At 41.8% G+C, this 26,434-nt stretch overlaps 2 protein-coding genes across 4 annotated transcripts; both read left to right on the plus strand.

Annotated features, from left to right (window-relative positions):
• The first annotated feature begins 2,384 nt into the window (after positions 1 to 2,384).
• On the plus strand, positions 2,385 to 8,525 carry LOC141463640 (heterochromatin-associated protein MENT-like). The gene is made up of 7 exons (XM_074146150.1): positions 2,385 to 2,552; positions 3,473 to 3,559; positions 3,949 to 4,086; positions 4,601 to 4,718; positions 5,429 to 5,571; positions 6,879 to 7,046; positions 8,112 to 8,525. The coding sequence occupies exons 1-7, from the start codon at positions 2,385 to 2,387 to the stop codon at positions 8,523 to 8,525; spliced, it is 1,236 nt and encodes a 411-aa protein (XP_074002251.1).
• A 7,671-nt stretch (positions 8,526 to 16,196) lies between these two features.
• LOC141463668 (heterochromatin-associated protein MENT-like) lies at positions 16,197 to 25,965 on the plus strand. Of its 3 annotated transcripts, none has more exons than XM_074146206.1 (7): positions 16,197 to 16,373; positions 17,442 to 17,528; positions 19,093 to 19,230; positions 21,309 to 21,426; positions 21,992 to 22,134; positions 24,646 to 24,813; positions 25,564 to 25,965. In XM_074146206.1, exons 1-7 carry the CDS (start codon positions 16,206 to 16,208, stop codon positions 25,963 to 25,965), a joined length of 1,224 nt encoding a protein of 407 aa, XP_074002307.1. In that variant the 5' UTR covers positions 16,197 to 16,205. The 3 variants fall into 3 exon arrangements, with proteins under 3 accessions (XP_074002307.1, XP_074002305.1, XP_074002306.1); XM_074146204.1 differs by having other exon boundaries at positions 16,206 to 16,373; positions 17,473 to 17,494; positions 19,112 to 19,230; XM_074146205.1 differs by lacking the exon at positions 17,442 to 17,528 and having other exon boundaries at positions 16,206 to 16,373.
• The last annotated feature ends 469 nt before the right edge of the window (positions 25,966 to 26,434 follow it).

Here is a 26,434-nt window from a genome sequence, read left to right on the forward strand (position 1 = left end):
TTCTGTTCCGGTAACCAGGCTTGCAGCAAAATTCTTAGCACACAGCACAGTTTCCTTCCTTTCCTCCATTCCCTTTCCCCTGTCCCCCAGGGTCTTAACAGTTGTTGCCACCACCTTCTCCTTCTTCCACCACCCAACAGCAGCCCGTGTCTCTTCTGGGACTGCAGAGCGACAACTACTGTGCCATGTTTGCCCCCGTTGTATTTTTTCACTCCAACCCTGCTCAAACCCTTCCAGTGGTGGTGTTTCAGACTTTGCCCTCCTTCACTACTTGCAAGTACTGTGCACTAACTCAGCGTTTTGCAGCGTTTCTTTCAAATGACTCCCAACCATGGTTGCAATGAGATTTCTTCACCAACACAACCAGTGGGTTGTCCATCCCTTACCCTGAATAGTCCTTCACGGCTTTGCCTCTATCTATGCTCCTAATGATCTTCAGTCTGAAGCTGGACTCCCAGTGCCTAATTCAATCACTAAGGTTGAAATTTTATGTTAACGTACAACATCTGAAACCCAGGAGTCAAAGCTGCACAAAGCCAGAGGGGAGAATGAGGCCTACAATATCTGCTTATATCCAGAAAGCAAAACCAAACATTCTAGTTGTGTAACTATTTTACTAGTCATTTATTTTAAAGAACAGACCAGTTGTCTCCATAACACCAAAAGATCATTGGAATGCGTGAACTGTTCTGCTGTCCTGTCAGTAGACTATTGTGGTGTAACAATAGAGCTGAGATCTTAATTCCATTGTCCCTTTGAAATGCCCAAAACTGAAAAGTGACAAGGTCAACAAGGAGGACAAAATTTTTTGGGGATCTTTTGGGGATTTGGTAGAAAAGAGCTTCAGATGATAGGTGGAAAAAAACTGGATGTAGGTGAGAAGGAAAGGGAGGTGCAAGCAGTACTATATTTCTAAATTTGGATGTAGGTGAGAAGGAAAGGGAGGTGCGAGCAGTACTGTATTTCTAAATTTGGATGTAGGTGAGAAGGAAAGGGAGGTGCGAGCAGTACTATATTTCTAAACTTATTCATTGCTTAACACACAAACGCTGAACCTGACCGAGGACAAGACCTAAGTCTTCTCTCTCACGGGATCAGAGGTAAATATTTAAACCAATTTAAGTAACTTTTCTGACGCTTTTAAAAAGTAATCTGTGGCTTGCATGACTGTACAGGTAAATTATAATATACCGGTGTTATAGTGCATTATTCTTGCCTTATGTTTTTCTAGAGGTCAATCCTTAGAGAAAATAAGTCTATCAGGCTAAGGAAAACTGTTAATTTGGGACAGAACCGATTACAAGAAGGGAAGTTTTGTTAGGGCAGTAGCCATCTTATTAATAAAAATCTTCAGTTTGATAAACGAGTCCCATACTTCAGCTGAAGAAAAGGCCATTTTCATTCTGCAAAGGCACAGTACTTCACATTATCAGGCCAGGGACTCAAACGAATATTCATTAGCGTAAAACAGAGACATTTCCTTTTGGATGCTCTCTTGGTTGTGTTCTCCAAGGAAAGAAAATCACTCTGTGGTACATATTTGGTACTGATAGCACACTGACTGCCAGAAGAACTGTAGTGGTTTGGTAATCAAACAATAGTAAATTGTTTTGTGGTAAACTGTAGTGGTTTGGTAAATCAAACAATAACGACAACATTTCTGGTCTTTTGACTAGAAAACAACATGAGAGAGGTACCACTGGGCAGATATGTTAAATACTGGAATACTCATAACCTCAAGGAACCTGCCAGTTTCTTGGGAAAATAAAATTGCTGGAACATACAGAAGGGGTGGTAGGTACACATAATGAATAAAACTTCAACAATCTAAAAGCAAATAACAGCTTTGCTATTCATGATACTAGTCAGAACAGGTGGCTGGCCAGGAAAAGCACACAATCCTAAAAATTATGCCTAAATTCTTTCTCATTATCAGCTCCCTATTCTACACAGATCCAAAATGAAGCAGTGGGAAACTCAGGTGTGTTGTGAATCTATCTACTAAAACTGCATTTAAGTTCCCTTGGGAACATTACTTTGATAAATCATTAGTTAAGGATGAAAAGGAAGACAGGTTACAAATCTGCACGTTATTGAAAACCAAAGGCAGAAAGAAATACAAAGAAAACTGCAGCTGTATAAAAAGAGGACATACGTATACTTATAGGAGAATATTATCTGGATAACAAAAAACCTAAAAGAAATTGCTGCTCCTAAAATGTGGCAAACAGTGTCTTTGTGGAAGACAAAACATGCAACTAGGCTATTAGTTTTAGTGGGTGCCAATGCATTGTTTTGCACATGTAACATTTCTGCAGTGTGTACGTAATTTTAAACATTCAAATAGTACAATTTTGTCTGTTGCCTCTTTCCAGGTTGTAGCAATGGAACTGGTCTCAACATCAGTTGGCAAGTTTACAGTTGATATTTTCAACAAGCTGAATGAGACCAACAAGGGCAAAAACATTTTCTTTTCCCCTTGGAGTATATCATGTGCTCTGGCTCTGACGTACCTGGGTGCAAAAGGCAATACAGCAACAGAGATGGCAGAGGTAGGTTGCTCTATGAAGCATACACCCCATAAATACCCATCTCCTGTAATGGCTGCAAATTTAGTGTTAGATACAAAAAAATTGTCACCACAGTGAGAAGGAATCAAGGCAGATCACAGAATGTAGAAGCGAATAATAAATTTTATTCATTTCATATCAGGTCCCCCACTTCTCCACTAACAGAAAGTGTCCTGTGGGTATCACTTGCTGAGCACAGAGGTTCTCTGAACCCGACTTCTTCTAAATTATTCTGGACCTTCTAGTTTATCCTGTGGTGCTATGATGCACAGATGGGATATTCCCTTTGAGAAGCAAACAGGTAACACCAGTAGCTCCTAGCTAATTGGCAGGAGGCTTGCAGATCCCAGCACCCTCCCTCTCTGGCCAGAATGCATCTTTCTTTCTTGATTTATGCTTTCCAGAACAACTGCCTGACAACCCAGCAGGAAAATAGGAAGAGCTTTGGTATCTTCACAGCCTCCAACCCAATCTTTCCTAGTGCCACATGGGCACATTGCTGGCTCAAAGGGAGCTGTGGTGCCGAGCCCTGCCCAGCTGTCTCCTCTATGTCACCACACTCCCGTTCAGATGCCTTTGTACCATGAGGACAACCATTTGGGTTTGCACAAACACTTTGCTATTGCTGAGAGCAACAGCTGTGGAAGGGAGTTCAGCCTTGCAGCGTGCAGACAGGAGCACTGCATTGACGCTCAGGGAGGGCAACAGTGCTACTCATTGTTACTCTACGGGATTTATGTATGCTGCAGCTTCACCATCCCTTTGATTAGTCACCTATGCATCAGATAGCATAGTGATTTAACATATGGAGAAAAAAAAGGCAACTGTTTGATCCCCGTTTGGCTTTAAGTCACACCAGTTGCTCCATGCTTTGTTCTTACCTTTGGAAACTCTGCTTGTAGGTTCTTCATTTCACTCAAGCACCAAGAGCTGAAGGTTCTTCTTCTGTGGCCAGACCTTCTCGGGGGAGACCAAAGAGAAGAAAAATGGTATCTATTAGAACTGAAATTCAAAGATAAAGAATCTCCAGAATCACAATGTCCAGATACAGCTTTAGAAGTCCAGTATTTCTTGTCTGCACCTCTCTTTAAAGTACAAACCCCAACATACATCACAACAGGTTCATGTTCAGTTCCTTCCACTTACTTAGACTCCAAGAAGCATGGAAGGACAAGTCACTGGGATAGTCTGGAAGGTTTGCTATATGGCAAATCAGTTAATCAAGTCATAAACAGAGCCCTGAAATTGCAGTGATGGTAAACTTACTTAGAAAAATAAAAAGAAAGAAAGAGGAATCCAAATCCCTCTCCCACATATATCAGTTAGCATGTTTTGAATACTTTATGCAAAAATGCAATTGCATTTTTCTCTTTCCAAGGATCCTGAGCACAGGCAAGCTGAAGATATCCATTCTGGCTTCAAAGAGTTCCTGATGGCCATCAACAAACCCAGAAGCAGCTACTCACTGAGAAGTGCCAACCGCATTTATGTGGATAAACCCTTCCCATTATTGCCTGTAAGTTAAATCTCAGAGAGGAGTATGAAAAGGTGCAAAAAAATATTTCTCATTTTAATTACTTGTTGTCAATAGAACAGGTTTGAAGCTGACTCTGGATTCCAGTGATAAACTTAACTTAACTGGAAAACACCAGTCAGTCTGCTCACAGTATTTAAGGATGAATTTCCCTTTGACTGTAATGTAGGGATTCCTTTTCATGCCATATGGTTTTATTACTGGAACCCCCAATACATATAATTGTAAATGAGACACTAAAATAAGCACACCTGTGGGATGTGCACAGCCTTCCTTGCTTCTCCAAATGAAAGTGGGAACAAAAGAAAGAAATTTTCTGTCCTTTGGTTATTCCTTAACTGTTAACTCACAGTCCAACAAAGAGTAACAAGCAAGATCCTGCAGTCCTCTAGCCCCAAGAAGATATCAAAAAGTCCAAGAGCTAACAAATTCCCTTTGAGACTGAAAAATCCAGTATAGTATAGAAGTTGGTTTGGGTTTTTTTGCTATTTTTCAGACATACATACAGCTCAGTAAGAACTACTACAAAGCAGAGCCACACAAGGTTAACTTTAGTGCAGCACCGGAACAATCCAGAAAGGAAATCAACACTTGGGTTGAAAAACAAACTGAGGGTAAGCTGAGCTCAACTCCAGCATCTTTACTCTCCTATTAAGCCAGCCTGACATTTCCCTTGGGTAGGTGCCCTTGCTTCCCCACCTGCTACTGCAGCAGCCAGGTCATGCCTTCCAATGTGGACAGCGAGCAGTGGGAGGAGAGAGAAAGAGCAGCAGACTTAAGCAGATCAAAATACCTGATACAGACCTCAGTGAGCTGCTGAGGGAGATTCCCACCGACTCCACTGTGCTCTGCATCACCTGGTCCTCAAGCACAGCTGCGACCCTGGCATTGCACCCACGCACCACAGGCAGAGCAGGCAGAGGGGAGAAACACCTCTGCCTGCCAGTGTGCTCCAAGGCAGGTGGGGATGCCTACCTAGCTGTACCATCCCACACTGGCCACAGGCACTGGCCTCCTTTCACCTGGGGTAACCATCTGGTGAGGCAATACATGGCTTTCCGCTTCTAGTTGCTTGCCATGAAGCTGTGACATTCTCTGGGGGGGAAAGAGTCAATCCCTGTCAGCTAGCACGGAGAACAGCTAGCAGCAAACAGCTTTGGAAACTGTAAGCAAACTAATTGATTTATATCAGGGGAGTATTTTAGGGAGTAGGGCACTGAGGCATGGAGTATTTCACCACGGAGTTGAACTGAGATAAAATCAATCAATTCACGTCCTCACTGTGCTACACTGGAATGAAACCTAACTTTTCCAATTTCAAAAGGCAAAATCAAGAATTTTCTGGGTTCACGAGATGTGTTAAACTCCACCAAGCTGATCCTGGTAAATGCCATTTACTTCAAGGCAGAATGGGAAGTGAAATTTCTGGGAGGAGATACAGATACGCAACCCTTCCGACTGAGCAAGGTAAGCTCCTCTGGTATCCTTCTTACCATAAACAGCGTGGTCACAACAGCTACTGCTGAAATCTTTTCATTTTGTAAGTCTTTAGGTATCCTGTGGTAACTAGGCTCTCTGTGAAAAGCTGGTTACAGCAAAATGTGTCAGTGCTCAGCTCACTGCAACATTAAGATGCTGCTCAGGTAAATGTTAGTGAGCTCCAGGTAACAGTTTCCATTTCCAAAAGCACTAGAGTCACTTAAGACCTTTTTGTAAAACAATGCTAAAAGGACTAGGTTGTGGAAATGTGATTCTGAGAGTCCAAGCTTCGTGGACAGGAACTCCATGCCATGTCATGGGTGAGTACGGTACCTGGACCTCTGCACCATGCAGCCTGGCAAGGCCCAAACATACCTGCTCAGATACAGCAGCAAAAGGGTACTCTGAAAGGGTGCACGGTTGGGCAAGACTAGAAGAAATGTTAATAGTATGTATCCAGAAGAGACGTCAATGAATTCACATCAAAATACAAGAGCTCGGTGCAATTTCTACCAACTGTAGCTTCTGCCTTATTATAGAATCATAGAATGGTTAGAGTTGGAAGGGACGTTGAAGATCATTGAGTTCCAACCCACCTGCCATGGGCAGGGACACCTCCCACTAGACCAAGTTGCTCAAAGCCCCATCCAACCTGGTCTTGAACACTTCCAGGGATGGGACATCCACAGCTTCTCTGGGCAATATTTAATTTAAATCTACCCTCTTTAGATTAGCATGTATACACTGTCTGCTTCCCTGAATAAAGGGATGCAGATGTCAAGAAAGGTTACATACTCCTGCAAAGGTCACTGCTCACCAGGAACTCCCCTCATCATGAGCCCCTTTGCTCAGACATTAATGTTACCTTTTGTTAAGGGTTGTGACATAAAGAGCAATCAGTTTTTATTGACAGAGGAGACCACAGAAAAACTGCACGTCACTTGTCCTCTTAAACCATAGCCGTTTCTCTGCCGTAGCATTGTAAGGCAATAACCCATACCTGCTCCATCCCCCTAATCCTTGCAGACTTTTCTAACTCTTCCTCCCTCCTCTGTGGGCTGCTGAGCACATTTTGGGGAGAAGACAAAAATCAGTTAGTTCAGCCCTCAACAAAATGCTCTGGGACAAATACGAAGATAAGCAATATTTTTCAGTCAAGAAAAGCTTTGGAAAAAAATGACAAATCACTAATGTAAAAGCTGCTTACAAAAGTTTCATCTCCCTCTACTGCACTGAGTCATCATCATCCTGCTTTTCAAGGAATGATTTCTTACTTATAAGTAAATACTTTACAGAACAAGACCAAGCCTGTGAAGATGATGTACATGAGAAATACATTTCCAGTTCTCATAATGGAAACAATGAATTTCAAAATGATTGAGTTGCCGTATGTGAAACGTGAACTCAGTATGTTCATCCTCCTTCCTGATGACATCAAGGACAGCACTACGGGTCTCGAACAGGTAAAAAAGTATCCTACATCCATTTTGTATCACCACTCAGTCATTGAAAAAAAAAAAAAATGGATGAGCTGGTGACCCTATCTCTCCCTCTGAGGACATGCTGTTTCATCTCCTCCACTGGCTGAATTAATTTCCTATAATACCTATCCAATCCCAAGAAAGTTCCTCCACACTGAGTGCCCTTAGTTTCCTAAGAACTGAAGACAGTCAAGACTGCGCATAATCAGATGCTTAGCTCTTCAACAGCCCCATGACTGACACGCAATCCTACATGATCTGCAAGGGTTAAATCTCCCTTCACTGTACATCGCGGAGGGACAGTACTGCACAAGTACTCACAGCCTCTTCCTGAGGTATCAGACACCTCTTCTCCATGTCCTGGAAGTTTATTCACCATCTTGTTCTCATTTTGTTTGCCCCCACACACATTTGTTTGCTGTCTGAAAACCTAGGATTTTTGTGAGACTCCATTTGCTACAATAATGAGATCTGCCCCTGTAGTTACTACAATTGCAAGATTGTTAAATTCTTGGCACCTATCATGTCAAGAATACCATTCATTGCTCTCCTCCATTTGATCTGAGCTGAACCCTGGTGACATAGTGCGCAGGACACAGAGTGGCAGTGAAAGATTTTGCTGGAAGTAGTTTGTTTTAAAATTGCCAAGGAAATACGTGCAATATTAACACCTATTTCTATGGAACTGGACCAAACCACCCGCCACACAGCTGGCAATCTCCCAGCAATTTCCTTCACATCAGGACTGAATTAAAAGAGAGGAAAGAACTACCTCAGGGGATGGCAGCCACAGGTGTTGAGTGCCCTGTCTTTCTTTTGCAATGAATTTGGCAGGGGTGGTGCTCAAAACCTTGCAGCATTAAGTCTCAAATGTTTGTTGCACACCCTGCCATCAGTAAAACCAATTTATATTTCATGCTTTCAGCTAAATGCTAAATTTGTCATTTAAAAACTCTTTAATTCATTAAATTGCCATAAAATTGATTAATTCGTACTTAATTGTTTTTCCCTTGCAAACATCAATTCCTTCTCTTTTTTAAATGATAGCTGGAAAGAGAACTGACATATGAGAAACTGTCTGAATGGACTGATTCCAAGAAGATGACCAAAACTCTTGTGGATCTGTACCTACCTAAGTTCACAATGGAAGAAAAATATGATCTCAGTGATAAACTGATCAGCATGGGAATGCGCAGTGCCTTCAGCAGCAACGCTGATTTCAGTGGAATGGTTGAGAAGAGTGATGTGATGATCTCCAAAGTTTTTCACAAGTCTTTTGTTGCAGTTGATGAGAAAGGCACTGAGGCAGCTGCTGCTTCTAGTGTAAATATAATAGTTACAAGTGCACCTATCGACCAGGCTCTGACATTTAAGGCTGACCACCCTTTCCACTTCTTCATCAGACACAACAAATCCAAGAGCATCCTCTTTTTTGGTAGATTCTGCTCTCCTCTAGAATGAGTTATTGCTTGCTCCCAGACAGTACCCAAGGTTCACTGTTCAATGGAAAAACGTGATCTGCAGTTTTAGAAGCTCAACCTTAAGCCATGTAGTGATACATAGTGAAAGTGTATGTCCCTTTTCTCCCACCCCTCCCCGCCCTGCCCCAAGTAAGGTGACACCCAGAGACCACGCTGTGCCTCGGAGATCATCCCTCTACTGCTCCTTTCTGTTGTTCTAATGAGACAGTCCTCCCCAGAAAACAGAGTGCAGAATTTTGCTCACTTGCATCAAACCCACTCTTCTGGCTTTGCTGTTCAAGAGTAAGGTGGAGCCATAAAAGCGCTCTGCACACAGGCCATCATCTAGCCCATGCCAAGTGCTGACTTCAAGGGAATTGCAGTTCATCCTCTTGAATCCCCCAGAGAGGAAAAAAACCCTGAAAAAAAAAAAAAAAAGAACTTGCAGAAATCTATATGCTCTCTTTTCCTCACTGGGAAACCTGCACTTATATTACTATGCAGTTTCCTTATACTCCTTTCAAATGACTGTTGGAAATTAACAAAATTCAGTACAAACCTAGAATAATCTCAGAATGCCCCTCACCTTCCCTGTCTCACCGTGTGTATACAGACACATTGCATTCATTCTCTCCTGCCTTTGCAACTTCATTAAAAAATGTGACAATGAGGGAAAATGGTCCAGCCCTTAGTGCTTAATCTCTAACTTCTAATCACCTTGCATTTTTTCCTCATTTTTCTAAACTTTGTAGGTTAAAGTTGCTGGGAGTTCGAACCAGCAAAAATGCTAATAGAACTATGAGCAACATGCTTCTTGATATCTCTTATTGATATGCAATCTAAAACATCCAGAATTCAGATCTGCTTCCTCTTTTTAATTTAACCTAATTATACCTGTTTCCTGGCTAATATCTGCCAAGTTTCCTTGCTACTTGTATCATTGGTAAATGTATGATTTATGCAATGATTTATGATGAACTATGTAATTTATGAGCGCACCTCAGCAAAGATAGTCATGGTATTGACAGAAACACCAGTGAGACTTTGACTGATGCTTTACTTCATATTTTACCATGATCTGCATTTAATCCAATAAAAGAACTTGGAGTTGTGTTTGTGCTATCACGGTTCCATTCTTTCCATTCCAAATTCACCACCACATCATCCCCATTGACAAAGCTGGCACACTTAGTCTTATTCCCACTAGTCTTCAAACAGCCCCGAAAACACTGTTATTCAGCATGTTATCCTAGGCATTTACTAAACATACCAAATCAAATTAAACACTGTGATGAGTGAGTTTTTGCCCACTGAGTCAAGGCATTTGTGGGAAAATAATGGAAGATTGGCGAGGAGGATTGTAAAAACAATTGACTTGCAGCTGGGGTGTCAAAAACACACATATCATACTTATTGTTGTTTAGCCTTGTATGTTGGACAATCTGTGTTTAGATAACACAGATAAGACTTAGAGACACCCTATCGAACATGCTTGATGTTCCTGCCCTGATTTGGGAAAGATCAAAGCACAGTGGTAAAATATGCCTGTGTGAATCCTGGTGATACTGTAGCACGGACTGAGCACAGCAGTGCCTGTGTCCCCGCTTGTGTGACTCTACCTGAGTGCTGTTTCAGGGATCCCCCAGTTTCCGAGGTAACGAAATTAGATTTACTCTTTGCATTTTATCCATGGTTTTGCGGTTGTTCCTGCATCCTGCCTGTACCGGCACACACATTTGGACTTTGCTTTTTAAGCATTTAGTTTCCCATTTTTGACCCCTGCTTCTTGCACTATCGTCCCCCCTGGGACCTACTCAGGAGGCTTGTTTTCCTGTCACAACACACCAGAAATAAAAAGTCTGCCTAGAGCCTATAGCCCAGAAGAGCAGCTTCCAAACATCCCTTTTGCCCTGGAGAGTACTGAACAAGCAATGCTGCACTGGCAACGTCAGTTCCCTCCGTTGGCTTGGGAGGGCAGCAGTTGTGCTTTCTTGTGGCCATGTGGAATAGTATAAAGCTTTGTAGCTGTTGCAGTACTCTATAACCACATGTCAGAGATCATTATCTAAGGCAACAAGATTTGAATGCAGGAGGGATGTCCTGTAAAAACATTTACTCTCATTAAAATTTCACCTATAATTCACAACTCACTCCACCTCCACAAAACCTATTCTATTTAGAAATACATCTCCACCCAACAAAGTATACCTGCATCTTCTTCCCTGTACAAAGTGCTGCTTCTAAAATCACTGCCCTCCCTTGCCTGTAACCTGCAGCACAGGGTTCAGCTGTCTGTCATCCAGGACCTACCTTGCTGCAGCCCAGTTGGGTGCTACTGACTCAGCTTTACTAAGAAGTTTATTTTTTAGGTGTGGAAAAGCACACAAGTGAAGGCCATGCAAAAAAAAAGAAAAGTAGAAACACGAACAGAGAAGTTATTGTCAGGATGGAGTAGTCAGCATAGCAAGGCTTCAGGAGCAGAAACACTTGCATGAAGATGTAAAAAATCACAATTAAAAAAAAAATTTAAAGTCCTAAATTGTGTTTACCCAGTTTGAAGAGTCACTTCATGTAAGAGCAAAAGTTGTCCAAAGAGGTGGGAAGAGTGCCATGCCACACCAAATGAAAGGTCTTCCCATGCTAATTTTTGTGCACCCCCTCACTCATACCACACTGCAGGGCTCTGCAAAGCAATACCTGTGTGCCTCTCAGAAACTACAGCCCAGTGTCCGCCAGCTGGTGAGAGCTCTAAAGGGTCAAACAGGCTGGTTTTGGTACAAAGTTGCTCCCAGTCTCAGTTTTGCTTGGGAGATGATGCCAAACAGCACACCTTCCAGTATAAGACATACTTGGGATGCAGGTAAAATGTTGAAAGAGAAGGAAAAGAATCCATCCAGAGGCTAACACCCTTTAGACCAAGGAACTATTGCAAGCAACGCTGGAAGCTGCTTCATTTATGCCTCCCTGTACTATTTTCATGGTAACTTGTGTCTGGCTCTCAAGTCAGGCTAACGCTTACAGAACTACAGAATCGTTCAGGCTAGAAGTGGCCCCTTGAGATCATCTGGTCCAAACCCTTATGCAAGCAGGGTCAGCTAGTGCAGGTTGCACTCATCTTTCTAAAATACTCAAAGGTAGCCAAGTAATAGGTGCTACATGACTGCTTTTCCAAATAACTGCTTTCAAGAAACCCTGGGTTTGTCCTGTATCATCAAAATTTCAGGTCCCCAAGCTCCTCCTTGAAAGGTCCCAGGACTCTGAAAACAGAGCACAGACTGTGTGTCACCTAGTGATTCTATGCCTGTCAAGACACATTACACTAACATGTTTTCAGCTTATCCTACAATGAAAGATGGGGCTTTTGTCTCCCAGGGCAAATCTCAGCATCATAAAATAATCCCTGGCACCTCTGTGGTAGCTGACCGCAAGACAAGCAGAAATGGCAGATATAGCACACAATAATAAAATCCAGTGTGCTGGTGTACTATTAGTATTCAAGATGAGGACACAGTAAAAAACAACACCCTACTTTAGAACTGAAATGAAAATGCATCCATAGTTTTTAAGGTTTTGTTCTGCCATCAGTAACAGGCACAAGAAAATCTCTTTTAAAGAGATTTTAATGTTATTTATAGTCCAATCCTTTAGTTCTGTTGCAACAGATGTAATACTTGCTCTCATTTTCTTCCTGGAGGACACATCTGAATGGGATTTCCTGCAGAATAAAAAAATCCATAATTGGACTCAGTCTAGCACTCATTTTAAATTGTGTTGATTTTTACTAGATGTAACTGCAAGAGAACCAATCTTCAAGAAATGCCCAAATGGTCCACTCAGAGTGGACCATTTACAAAGTACAGGTATGGGAGTAAAACAATCAGGCAGAAAGATACAACCTTACACCTATGCTGAGCAAGATGGGGATGAAAGATGGCTTGAAAAAAGCCAAAATGACTTCATCAGTATGCCAGAGAAAAATGACTGGTTTTATCAAAAGACTTTTTATGACTTTTTGTCCCAGGTCAAGCCACTTGAGGTCAACAGGTCAGGCGCTGTGATGTTGTGAAGCCTTGTTTCTACCATTCCGGTTGCAACAATTCAGTATTTCCTCTCACTATTTCCATCTGGCACAGCAAAACCAAGAGCACCTCTTCTTTGGCTAATTTTCTCCCCTTTGAAACTGCACGTGCTCTTACTAAACAGGATCTTGCAGCAGCTGGAATATACCACAAAGAGTGTCCACACAGTTTGGGTACCCTTTCTTCATTTTCCTGTATTTTTGGCCAATCTTTATAGCTTGTAGTACCACTAACTGTTTTCTTTTATTTTCTTCTCCTATTTATTTAGCTAAAATATAGACAGCAGTTTCAGATACATAGCAGAAACATTTCTTAAGCACATAACTAAACATAATAGTGTCTAATCCATTTCTGAAGCAAGAAAGTAAGATGGATATTCCACACACAAAAACTGCACACACTTAAAAACAATATGCGTGAAAAAAGGGAGGCACCTGTACCATTCCTGAAACCTCGTATGGCATACGTACCAGTCAGATTCAAAGTGAATATAAGCACAAAAATGTAATTCTAGTTCAAAATACAGACTTGTACTCTTTGTACTGATCCTTTTTCTGTGTAAGTCAACTGCATGCTGGTAATTGGTTTACTCTGCATGTGTCATACTAGTGGGTAGAGGCCATTCCTAACTAACCATAAACATAGCAGAAAAGACATGATTGCAAAGGAAATTTATCAATGCAGTGTAAGTCACACAGATAAAAAGGAGGAAAGAAGGAAAACAGTAGAACTGCTAATCGCACTGGTTTAAAGTAAAACACTTGTGTACACCTAACTGTTTTGCATTACACCTTTCCTGATCTCCGATTTTACACATTCTGCTGTTTGGCTCTCTATTCTACTCTACTCTCTACTCCAATTCAACAAAAAGTATTCTTGGTAAAAGAAATCATTACAAGCAGACCTTCCAAGCAGTTTTTCAGCTTTTGGTAGATTGTCCAAACTCTCTCAATTCATCAGAGAGGAATAATAAGCTCGTACAGGGTAGGGCCTGTAGGTATCTAAACCACCCTCACCTCCTCTGCGAGGAGCAGCAGTCTCAAAGCAACATCCAGCAGTTTGAATGAGTCCGTGTTCACTCTTATCTCATCATTTATTTTAGGTGATCTGCTTTCTGAAACAGATGAGCAAAAATATTAAAAAAAACAAAAAAAAAGGGCTTTATGTGACCTGAAGGCCACAAGTATTCAAATCCTTCCCCTCTCAAATTTGACCACAGGATGAATGAGATTAACAGCCTATTGCAATATTCCCTTTTAGCCATATCTTTGAGATTAGTTTCTACTCATTGCCCCAGTTTGTAGAGTAAAAAGAAAAGGAAGCTTTAAAATTATTTCAACATGTCCCTTGTCAATGCAGGTGGTTCAATTCTTTTCTGCAATCTCTAGATTTTTGCAGATGAAACGCTAAGGTTGTGCAGGACACCTGTGGGAGAAAGGCATACTGGCCTTCACGTTTCAGGACATACATCCGCTAACAGTGGCCTTGGCTTGAGGAGGTCTCTCTCTCTCTCTAAGTTCTGAAAGCAGATGATAGAGAGGAGAAGCAGGCAAATGAGGGAACACGCACATTAATACAAGAAGAGGATGTAGAGAAGAAAAGGGAGGTGCAAACATTTCTACATTTCCAAAAGTATTCATTGCCTCACAGACCGCCACAGATCCTGACTGAAGACAGATCTGAAGACTTCTCTCCCTTAGGATTTCAGGTAATGTAAATATTCATATCAAAATAACTAGCTTTACTTTGGAAGTCTTAAAAATTCATGTTAAATTCTTTGGAACTGAGCGGTTAAATGATAGTGTAAAAGTCATGCAGGCAAAGGGAGTGCTCATTTTTTAGTGCAAAGTATAGCCTTTGGAAAAACCCAGTGCCAAGGCACAGTGGTGAGAATGCAAGCCCAGTTTGGGCAAAACCTGCACAGCCTGGGAGGGCAGAAAGTTTCCTCACCTGTAGGAAGGATGCCTTAATCATCAGGCTACCAGTCGATTGAGAATCGAGGAGTGAGTGCAGGCTGCAGGAGAGAATATACACCTCCTGATCCTGGAATTGAACACGTAAGACAGCATGACTCTGTAGCAGTGTTTTGGATGCTCAGCATGGGGTGTACTGGTTCAAGCCTCTCCTTTATTGATATCAAATAACTACCGGATCAGGCATCCAGACTTCTCCTTTCCCAGATGACTGATGGGGCTAGTAGACCAGTGAACTTCACAGAAACACATACGTGTTTTCTCTCTCAAGCCTGATAAATGCCTGATTGCTCCATGCAGATTCAGTTCAGGTACTCTTGGGGAACAGGAGATGGAAATGTCGGTTGGAATTCTTCAGGCAAAAATGTTCAGCTCAGCCCTGTTCACTAGATATGCTCTGGGAGTATCAGCATCTCCAGGCACAGCAGTAAGAGAGATCTGATTTGAAGGTTCTAAAAATGCTTAGGTATGAGCTAGGCTGCAGGGCATTCACCTCTGAAGAGCTCCTGAGAGTGCTTCAAAGCAGTTGTGGAGCCCTGGGAAGCTTTCAAATCAAAACTCGAGGATCCCAGAATCTCTGGGCATCTCTAACACCGCGTGGCAGCTGGCTTTGAGGACTGCAGCTTTTGATTTAAGCATGTAAATTGTCACTGAAGATAGATTTAAATGTCCGGTTGCTTTTGTGGATCTAATGCTTAATCTTTCACCTGATGCCATCTTACATTGACTTTAGGACATGCTTTAGTAGTCCTTATACTGGTAAATAATGGAAATTTCGGAGTTTATCCTAATATTTGTCAACAGTATTAGATTGATGTAAAATACGCTAATAAGAAGCATGGGTTTGTCCTGGATCCACATATGGAAAATTAATTTAAACCTGGGGTTGGGGTTTTTGTTTGCTTTGGTTTTGTCCTGTAACAACATACTTCGAAAAAGAAGCAGAACAAGGATAGAAATCTGCAGGTTCTGATGAGCCAGCAGAAAAACAGGTAAAATTTCTTGGTGTTTAAAACAGGAACTATTTCGGGTTGTATGTAAGATACAAGAGTTTACTTGAAAACCAGTAACTAACAAATCCAGCTACAGCTTCCAAATGTGAGTTTACTTACACAAAGAACATATAAAAATCTACAGATCTCTATCAGCCTTCAAGATACATGTAATGAATTGCATGAATTCATCATGCTTTTTCAGCAGAATATAATGACATAGGAAGTTTAAAGTAACAGAAAACAGCTCAAAGCAGCACAGTGAAAAATGACTCTGTTTCACTCCCTCAAAATTGAAGAACAACTCTATGAAACTTAAGCAAATGGGTTTTTGAAACAAGATTGGTCTGTGAAAACGTTTCCAGCTAAAATCGTGCTCATCTGATGAGGAATAAATAAAGCTGAGAACACTGAGGAGTGATAGGGAAGGGACAAATAATGCAGGTCTGACTGTACTTGGTCTCTGTGCAGTATTTTACCCATTACAGGGACACCCTCACACTGTTTTTGAGAGGGTGCAGACAATCTCCCACTAGCAGCTTTGTATTTTTAAAAAGAAGTGAAGAAGCAGTCATCACCTCTCTCTGATACTCAGAGACTCAGAAACACCTCTCTCCATTTGTCTCAGGCTCTATCAATGGAATCTCTCTCAGTGTCAACCAACAGCTTCACTGTAGATCTTTACAAAAAGCTGAATGAAACTTCCAAAGGCCAAAACATTTTCTTTTCTCCTTGGAGTATTGCAACTGCTCTCGCCATGGTCTACCTGGGTGCAAAAGGTGACACTGCAACCCAGATGGCTGAGGTAAGCTCTGAAATTAGCACTATATCACTGTACAGGTAGTTCCCACATAAATTCCATTATTCTTCTGCCTATGGGGAACAGAAAGGAACAACACGGGAGAACAGTGACCTGCCATAATGTTGGGCCAGCAGTCCTGCAGGTCACTGTTCTTCTGCTTTATTTCCAAGATCTCCCTGCTCTGCACTATCCCTCCATTTACCTTACACTTACAGTTCCCAGAGCATTGCCAGTGGTCTGCCACAGGGAAGTTATTGACATTAGAGACTACTGCTGGTCTTGTTTGGAACTCCACCTTCTATTTTAACTGTCTTTTGAACAGAATAAATCACCTGATGTAGTGCTCAAATAGTAATAAAGAGACAGCTTTATTAGCAGAATTAATAAGAAGCTACAATAATCTAGAAAAAGGAGTGCCAGAAATAAAATCACTGCTTCTACACCCCAGCGGGCTCTGGAAGCAGTGGATCTGCTTTCTCATACTGCGTACCAAAGTTAGTAAGCTCTCCTGAGCATGTGTTGGGCTGCACAGGAGAAATACAAATACCTTTGCTTGTGACATAGTTAGTCCATAAATACGGTAATCCTCCCGTCAATAATGGAGGTATACTAGTACTGAAAATACAGTTTCACTTATGGTCACTTTAGTTTTAGAAGTTTTTAGTCTTGTACTCTTTTAGGTTATAGGCATTTATTTAAACATATTAAATGTAAAATTTTACATTTCTGTCCCAGTAGTAAGACTCTGAAGTGCACTGTGCTCTTTGTTGTGCTTGGTCATGATCTGAAAATAAATTCCATGAACTGACCATTTATCTAAATAAATTCATATTTGAGCCATAATAGTGACCTATTATTAAGAAGTAAACGTGACTACAATCTATATAATAATGACATAGTTATAGAGACCAAATCAACAGTAAGGTCTTGCCCTCAGTAACTTTTAATAGAGTAACTGTCACTGGGCATGACTGGTGAATTACCACAGAAAACTAACGTTATTATATAACCCTTAGGCACATTTATCTTCAAAAAACAAGCTGTCCTTATGAACATCTATCATCATCACAGGTTCTTCATTTTAACCAGACTGCAGGAGAAGAAGATTCATCTGAGACAACAAAGCCTTCTCTGAGGAGACCAAAGAGAAGAAAGATGGTATTTATTACAACAGAGGACTCAGAGAAAAAAATCTCTGAGAAAGGGATAGTTTTCGTCACAACTACTGCTTTAGCTTTCTAACATTTCCTTGTCTTCAGTCTATATTTATTGCCTCACTTCAGTAAGAACTATATATAGAAAAAGTGAACAAGCAGGTAACGTTATCATAAAACTCATGAACACAGGCCTTCAAAAGCAAAACTGAGACACTAACAGCATTTTTACTGGCCCTAATACTGCCTTACTTGGTTTTAGCTGGTCTATGGCAATATCAACAAATCAATTGTTCAAATGTGCTTAGGACAATTCTATCTCTTATCAGCTTCAGGGTTTTTCTTTTTTTCTGTAGTGAAAAACAACTATTGCATTCACACCTTACTCCAAACAAACTCCCTTCCACCTTTTTCATGCATGGACACATCAGGCAAACAAAATTCCCCTTTAAGCTAATTATACCGATTCATCCTTGTTCATTAGCACCCCAGAGACTTGCCACCAGGAGGAACCACCCAGATCTTTTTCATCAAATGAACTCCCTAAACACCAAAAGGCTTGTAAACTCAGCAGGCCATACTTCTTTAGCACAGAAACTACAAGAAAGCTCAAAGAAAATAGATTAGACAAACCAGAAATAAAAGGGGAGAAGAGGTTACATCAGTCTCTCCCTAGATGGAGGGGGATGATTCTTCAAGATGAATCATTACATCCACATTCATTTTAGCAGCTCACTGGCTGTCTGAGTTGTAGTAAAGTCTGCCTAATATGGTCCTTCAGACATTTGCCTCCGTTACCTCTTCAGTCTGTTCCCACCCCTTGCAAACCCAAATTCCGCTATCCTGTGTCCTTTGGCTACCAAATTCTTTCCGAGGGGTCCTTCCTGGCAGGCCACATCTCAGCACGAGTGAGAAAAGACTAGAGCGAGGAATGCCACCTGACAACAAGTCACCATGTGTCAGTGGCACAGACTCTCAGTGTCTCACGTGCAGGGCATGGTATACGCCATGGAGGAGGAGGAGACTGCACCCAAGCAGATGGTGGGGAGCAGCTGACAGGTAGCGGCTTATTTGTCCAGTAGTGAAGCAACAGCTGGCAACAGCTGGCAGGCAAGCAAGATCATGCTCCCTAAACCCACCAACACTGATATCCAGGACAAGCTCCTTCCAAAATCCAAACGCAACAGCAAAATTCATGTGAAACAGAGAAAATCTGTATAGTTGGTAAGCCCGTGCCCTGACATTAGTGCCTGTCAGAACAGAGCACCTCCTCAAAAGCTGCCAGCCTGCACTGATGGGTCCTTCAAATGAGATTAAACTTCCGTGGTGCACCATCAGATAATGTCCCCAAAGGCTTACACAGCACTGCAGAAACAGATCATTGCCCTACAGACAGAAAATAATTTATCCAGTTACACATAGTGTTGCAAACACGCAACATACTCAAAAAAGAGCTCCATCCCCCGAAATTCCTTTTTAATTAAAACAACCCAGGTCTTTTAAACAACCACAGCAGATGCAACACTTCAGACAGAAAAAAAATATATTAATTGGTGTCTCTTTCCAAGGATCCTGAGTACAAGCAAGCTGAAAACATCCATTCTGGCTTTAAAGAGCTCCTGTCTGCCATCAACAAACCCAGAAGCAGCTACCTGCTGAAGACTGCCAACCGACTGTATGAGGAAAAGACCTACCCGTTACTGCCTGTGAGTTGAACATTTGTACTTAGAATATTTTGGCATTAAGAGGGATTGTCAACAGCGATGATAAAAATTTTCCAAATGATAGCACTGTGGTTTCAGTGAGCACATGAGGACAGCCATATGGAGCTAGCTTTCCACAGACAAAAAGTCTATTTTTCTCCAACAGTGGTCAACAGTTCAGGAAATGTATGGGAAGAAGGCAGGCTGCATAGTGATGCTTCTCCAGAATCTGCTCTGGTCATCAAGCAGTCTGCAGCTTAGGGACTTCCTGAACCAGAGGACACGTCTACTTAATAGACCTTGATGAGCCGTTCTTTCATAAATTGGCAGACTTGCCTTTGGAATCTACCGCAACCCTCAGCACCAGGAGTTCCACAGCTGAACTATACACCGTAGGAATTGCCTGTGTCTTTTGAGCCTGCAACCTGTCGGCATTGTTATTACTTCCTTTTTCCTCTAAAAGAAGCTTCTCCATATCTCTGGTCACCCTTGTCCCCTGTCTCTATATGTTTTATACTCTAGCATTTCTGAGACTGGGGAGACTAGACAGAACTCAGACTATGGGCACACCATAGCTTTATAGAGTGCCACTCTAATACTCTCTTTTGTTCCCGACTTTTTTCCTTGTAACTCTTAAATTTGTACTTGCCTTTTTGGAAGCTATTGGGCAGATTTTTTTCATGCAACTGGTCATTATAGCTCCAATACCTCATTCCTAAACAGTAATAATCACTTTCTATGCCTTACACTTCGCTGGATCATTTATAAATCCTTTAATATTTATATTTTAGACCTCAGTTTTACGGAATAAATACTTTAGCACAGATGCCTGTGGTACTCCAGTAGTAATAACCCTTCTCCGTGAACACTATTTCCTCCTACTCTTAGTTTCCAGCCTTTTAATCTCTAGTCCCACGGATGCTCAGCCTCTGGTGAGAAGTTGTACAAAATGCCTTATAGTAATCAAAATAGACTGTAATGGCTCAACCTTCCTACCATATGCTTCCTGACATTTGCAACAACCTCCAACAGATTTGTGATTTAAGACTTTCTGTTACAAAATGCTGTTGACACTCCTCCAACTTGTCATGTTTATCCATACGCCCACTAGACCTATTCTATTCATTTGCCCCGTACAGACTCATGAATTTGTAATTACAGAATCACAGAATCTTCATGGTTGGAAAGGACCTTTGAGATCATCGAGTCCAACCACAAAAAAAAAATAAAATTACCTGTATCTTTGAAATCTTTTTTTTTTAAACTGATGTTGTATTAATCATCTTCCAGTTTCTTGGAAGGTAGTTTTAAATGAGATTACTGTTCTTTGATCTTGGAGTTTGTTTTGATCTCCTGAGTAACCAGTAACTTGTCCTTCTGAGTGCTTATTGCTCATTTTCTCCATAATCTCACGGACTTATGCTTTACAGAGAATCTAGAGAATTTCTTGCTGGGCATCTCCATGAACTTTTTCACAGCAGACAGCAATACAAACATTAATTCTGCTTTTCTGCCACGACTTTATTCGATCAGAGCATTCCCTTTATACCTGATCTCTTGTTGTCCTCACAAACTCTTGGCAGGTTTCTCACCTCCAAAGCAAACTAAAAGCCTTGTTTCAACTCTGTAGGAGACTATTCTTCCCTCTTATACTGAACTCTGTCATAAAAGAGGAAAAAAGTATTTAAATGATATGTCATTTTGAAAATTTTTATAAAATTGTGAAGAATGTTTCATGGGATATTTCAAAATTAAAAATGTTCGCTTTGGATTTAAACACAAAAAAATTGAAGTATTAGTTTCATTGAAACTGAGTTTGATAGGTCCTTATTTAATATGTATCATAGAATGTACCCTTATTTTAAGTGTTTTCCAGTTTCAAACAAATTATATTTTCTTCAATTACATAGTAGCAGATTGTAGTGCTAATAGTAGAGATAGTAGTATCTGCACTATCTGTAGTGCAGATACTACTGCAGATCTGTAGTGCAGATAGACTATCTGTTGAAGTGATCATTTCTAACATTTTTATCATTCAAATTTAACTAAATAAGCATACATTTCCCAATTCTATCTTTCAGAAATTCTTACAGCTCATTACAAGCCATTACAATGCTAAGCCACAAGCTGTAAACTTTAAGACAGCTGCAGAACAAGCCAGAGCACTGATCAATTCGTGGGTTGAAAATAAAACTGAGAGTAAGTACCAATCACACAGCTTTTTTCTTGTTTCACTTTCAAAAAAATTGTATTTCCACATTTATTGCTCTTGCAGCCAAGGATCCATAAAAGATGGAAACTGAGGGGAGATGATGAGCAAAGTGCAGTTAAATAGCTTGAAGCATGCCTCTTTCCAAACCTAACTGCTGCTCCTGACAAGGTCCTTCCCTTGATTCTTCATGCTGTAGCCTCTTCTGAATTATTGCTCTTCAGAGGGAGGCACAGGTAGATACTGAGTGGCTCCACTCTGATTAGTGAGGGTTTTGCTTCTGCATTCTTCAGCTGCTTGCAACCAACTTCACAGAACATCCAGGCTATTCCACTTTACCCACTTCCCAATGCCATTTACTACTGAAATTGCAATATTAAAAAGAAAAAAAGATACAGAGCCATTTTTACCATATGTATACCATGAAAGACATACAGTAAAAAATCTCCAAAATGCAAGTATTTTTGCTAGATAGGTAGGTACAAAGAAGGCACAATTAAAATTGGCATTACACAGTCACACTGGAATAACAGTCCTATTTGTCTGATTTTGAAGGGAAAATCCAGGATCTGCTGCCTGCAGGATCTATCAATTCTCACACGGTATTGGTCTTAGTAAATGCCATTTATTTCAAAGGAAACTGGGAAAAGAAATTTCTAGAGAAAAATACTTCTGAGAGGCCCTTCAGACTGAGCAAGGTAAATTCCTTTTCTATATGCCTATTGTCATATGTTGATATGTCTGCTACTGAAGAGCAAGAAACCTCTAATATTTCACCTGCATTTTGTATGCCACTGCAACACTACTCGTAGCTGGGCACATGGCATAAACCCAGTGAGAACGGCAATTGTGAAAATAAATCAGCATTATCTTATTTACACATATCCACGAGAATATGATTTTCACTTTAATTAATAGCTGCTCAGTATCAAAACACTTGAGAACACTGTGGTTAAGTAAGAAATTTCCTTAAGTAGCAAGGTCCCATTTTCAAAAGGGAGAGAGAGTTGCTTTTGAGAGCACCGCTTATACACCTAACATCTCCTTTCTGCTTTTGAGACACTGTGTACTCTGGGTTCAATGGAACTGAACCAACTGCTCTTTCCTCACGCGCCCTGGGTGTTGCCTAAAAACCTCAAAGGGAATTTGCACGGGGGTTCGTCATTTCAGCCGAGTGTGTGAGGATGATGTATTCAGTATAAGCTGAGGGCACGCTACTGAGCTAACAGTATTTAACCGATCATGCCCTGACAATTCACAGTAGCTGACTGCATGCATATTTTTGGACTGTGTCAAAGGCAAGCAAAATTGTCAATGGAAGCATATATCTTGTTTGACATAGATTACGAGTGCAAACCCCTTTTGTATGCCAGGCAATTTGAAGCAATTGTGTCGATGGTGTGACTGTGTATCCGAAACCTACTACGCTACATGAGTACTTTTAGGATCCATCGCAGTATATGGTTGTGGTGGGCTGAGCTTGGCCAGGTGCACACCAAGGTGCAGTATCACTCCCCCTTCCCAACAGGACAGGGGGAGAAAAACAGGACAAAAAGCTCACGGGATGAGACAAGGACGGGGAGATCATTTACCAATTATCACCATGGGCAAAACAGACTTGACTTACGGAAATTAATTTAATTTATTGCCAATTAACCAGAGTAGGATAATGAGAAATAAGACCAAATATAAAACACCTTCCCCCCACCCCTCCCTTCTTCCCGGGCTCAACTTCACTCCCAACTCTTCTATCTCTTCCTCAAAGCAGCACAGGGGGACAGGGAAGGGGGCTTGTGGTCACTTCATAACACGTTGTCTCTGCTGCTCCTTCCTCCTCACACTTCTCCCCTGCTTCACTGTGGGGTCCCACCCATGGGATACAGTCCTTCATGTCCAATGTGGGGTCTTCCCACTGGCTGCAGTTCTTCAAGAACTGCTCCAGCATGGGTCCTTACCATGGGGTGCAGTCCTCCAGGAATGGACTGCTCCAGCATGGGTCTCCTCCAGGGTCATAGGTCCTGCCAGTAAACCTGCTCCTAAGTGGGCTCCTCTCCATGGGGTCACAGGACCTTGCTCCTGAGTGGGGTCTCCCTGGGTTGCAGAGTCCTTCGGGGCACAACCACCTGTTCTAGCATGGGGTCCGCCACGGCCTGCAGGGTGGATATCTGCACCACCATGGTCTTTACCACAGTCTGCAGGGGAATCTCTGCTCCAGCACCTGGACCATCGCCTCCCCCTTCCTTCCTCACTGACCCTGGTGTCTGCAGAGCTGTTTCTCTCACATTTTCTCACTCCTCTCTTCCAGCTGCTGTTGCACAGCAGTTTTTAACCTTTCATAAATATGTTACCGGAGAAGCGCTACCAACATCACTGACTGGCTCAGCTTTGGCCCATGGCGGGTCCATCTTGGAGCTGGCTGAAACTGGCTCTGTCTGACACAGAGGCAGCTTCTGATGTTTCCTCACAGAAGTCATCCCTGCAGCACCCCCTCCCACTACCAAAACCTTGCCCCATAAACCCAATACACGGGTGCACGGAGAGGGTCTAATTCACCGGGTACCTGGTACAAAGCCTGCAAACATAAACTTTAAGCACTCAAATGTAACTCAGATGTAAACGACAGTGGACATAGTAGTAAAGGCTCTGTGAACATAATACAGTTTACGAGTTCAGAAGACTATTGCGTACTCCAGTTGCATTCGGTAATCCAGTGCTCTACGGTTTGGGGAAGAGGAAAAGGCAGCACAGGTCACAGAAAATATGGTTCTGAGGCAAAGAGAGACAATCAGTATTGCCTGGAAGTATAAAATAGGCAGAAGAGTTGATCGCATCCAGGGGAAGAAAGTCAACATTTTTTCCCTCCCCAATTACTCCAAAAATACAGTATTTGGGACAAAACATGAAACACTTATAGTAGTTACTTGCTTATCAAAGCAACTCCTTTATTTTAAAATGAGAAATATATAACATGATTCAATCATCAGGAAGATACCGTATGTGTCTATGCCGATTTTTTTAAAAGATCCCCATGGCTTTGAAAAGGGGGTGTATATGATACTGTCCAAAGGAGAGGGTACTGAGTATGCAAATGCTGCTGAGACTTGTACTTGTTTACGAATTTTTGTTTTCAGTTCAATGAAGCAAGTAATCTTTATCCTCCATTTTAGGGAATGAAGTAACACTATTTTTTATGCCTGAATTTTTCACAGACCAAGACTAAACCAGTACAGATGATGTTTCTGAGAGATACGTTTTTTATATTCCATGAAACAACCATGAAATTCAAAATCATTGAGCTTCCATATGTGGCAAATGAACTCAGCATGTTCATTCTCCTACCAGATGACATCAATGATAACACCACCGGTCTGGAGCGGGTAAAACTGACCTACTGTTGCATCACATACATTATGAGACAGTAACAGAAACAGATGAAAAGAGTGAGGAAGAACAAGCTTCAAAACCATGGCAGAATAGGTTCTGATGTGTGCATACTGTGTGTGTTTCATAAAGTGTAACACCATGACTTCTCAGCTTAGGATTCAGGGCATCTGATAACATTGCAAACATAGTGTTTTACTTTTAGGTGTGTTACACCTAAAAAGTCTGTCCATGCAACTGCCTTTGCCTGTTTTGTGTCCCCTTTTCTATTACTGAAATAGCACAGGGAAAGCAAGAACCAAATCTGAATTTGCTCTGGAGTTATCTTCTTCTGAGGGCTGTATTAATTCATTTTTATGTCATTTGCAATCTGCATTTGCACCTGATACTTTGTGGTGAGGCTTCTCAAACTAAGTGCTGATTACCCTGACTCAGAAGGTATCAACAGCCACCCATGACCACGCCAGGATCAGTTTCAGATTCTAAACAGATCAGGGCAAACATCTTTTTATTTGTACCTGAGGTCCCATGCGTTTCAGTTACTTATCACTACTAAGAGAAAAGTCATCCATATACTCACATAGTGAGTGCCTATTAATATCATTATGAGTCACACATAGCAAAAAAGCAATACTCTTCACTCCAGAAAAAAAATAATGAACTACTCTGACAGTTCAGGCCTATACCTCACCACCTTTAAGGAAATAGGGTGTAAGTCACTGACAGCCTGATCTCACTCATTGCAGGTGGAAAGAGAGCTGACCTATAGGAAACTGGCTGAATGGACCAAATCAGCCAGCATGATAAAAGCTGAAGTGGATCTGTACCTGCCCAAGTTGAAGCTGGAAGAGAATTATGACCTTAAATCCACTTTGAGCAGCATGGGGATACGAAATGCTTTTGACCCCGTTCAGGCTGATTTCACAGGGATGTCAGCTAAGAAGGACCTCGTCATCTCAAAAGTTATTCACAAAGCTTTTGTGGAGGTCAATGAAGAAGGTACTGAGGCAGCAGCTGCCACAGGTGTCCTGGTGCTGAGATCAAAAGCACCAGCAATGACTTTTAAAGCTGACCACCCTTTCCTCTTCTTTATCAAACACAACAAATCCCAAACCATCCTCTTCTTTGGCAGACTCTGCTCACCCTAGTCAGAGTTACGCCTTGCCCCGCAAGACAGCTCAGAAGCAAATGCCAAAACCTGAAACTCCTGCTACAACAGAAAGGAGTGGGACCTGAACCCTTTCTCCATGGGACCACACACCCCAGGGCCTGTAACACAGCTCCTCCTCTGCTTCTCTCCTACTCCGAAGGGACAACCATGGCAGATCAGGCCATCAAGGGTAGCTCTGTCCCCTAACCCCTTTTAGCTACAGCATTTCTATCCCTTCCCTTCACAGCCGTGTGTACAAATGTATGCTAACACTGGCCCCCTCCTCACCCGATTCAGGTGCGGTCTTAGCACTTACTCCCACCCTGCAGCAGTTAGACCCAGTTCCTATTGAGCCCTCCATTAGGTCCTTGCTTTACAGCTGGAGGCAGACCCTCCCTGCCCGCCGCCTGCCGCTATTCCCTTGCCTTCCTTCTACACCCCACCCGTGAGTCATCATCAGCTCCACG

This window comes from Numenius arquata, chromosome 4 (assembly GCF_964106895.1).
Source record: "Numenius arquata chromosome 4, bNumArq3.hap1.1, whole genome shotgun sequence".
NCBI classification, from domain to species: domain Eukaryota; kingdom Metazoa; phylum Chordata; class Aves; order Charadriiformes; family Scolopacidae; genus Numenius; species Numenius arquata.

Excerpts from the sequence above, each read along its gene's own strand:
- LOC141463640 (XM_074146150.1), top strand. The coding sequence starts at position 2,385 with ATGGAACTGGTCTCAACATCAGTTGGCAAGTTTACAGTTGATATTTTC. Across the intron at positions 4,087-4,600 it reads AACCCTTCCCATTATTGCCT|ACATACATACAGCTCAGTAA; the intron begins GTAAGTTAAATC and ends GCTATTTTTCAG. Across the intron at positions 7,047-8,111 it reads GCACTACGGGTCTCGAACAG|CTGGAAAGAGAACTGACATA; the intron begins GTAAAAAAGTAT and ends TTTAAATGATAG.
- LOC141463668 (XM_074146206.1), top strand. The coding sequence starts at position 16,206 with ATGGAATCTCTCTCAGTGTCAACCAACAGCTTCACTGTAGATCTTTAC. Across the intron at positions 16,374-17,441 it reads CTGCAACCCAGATGGCTGAG|GTTCTTCATTTTAACCAGAC; the intron begins GTAAGCTCTGAA and ends TCATCATCACAG. Across the intron at positions 24,814-25,563 it reads ACACCACCGGTCTGGAGCGG|GTGGAAAGAGAGCTGACCTA; the intron begins GTAAAACTGACC and ends CACTCATTGCAG.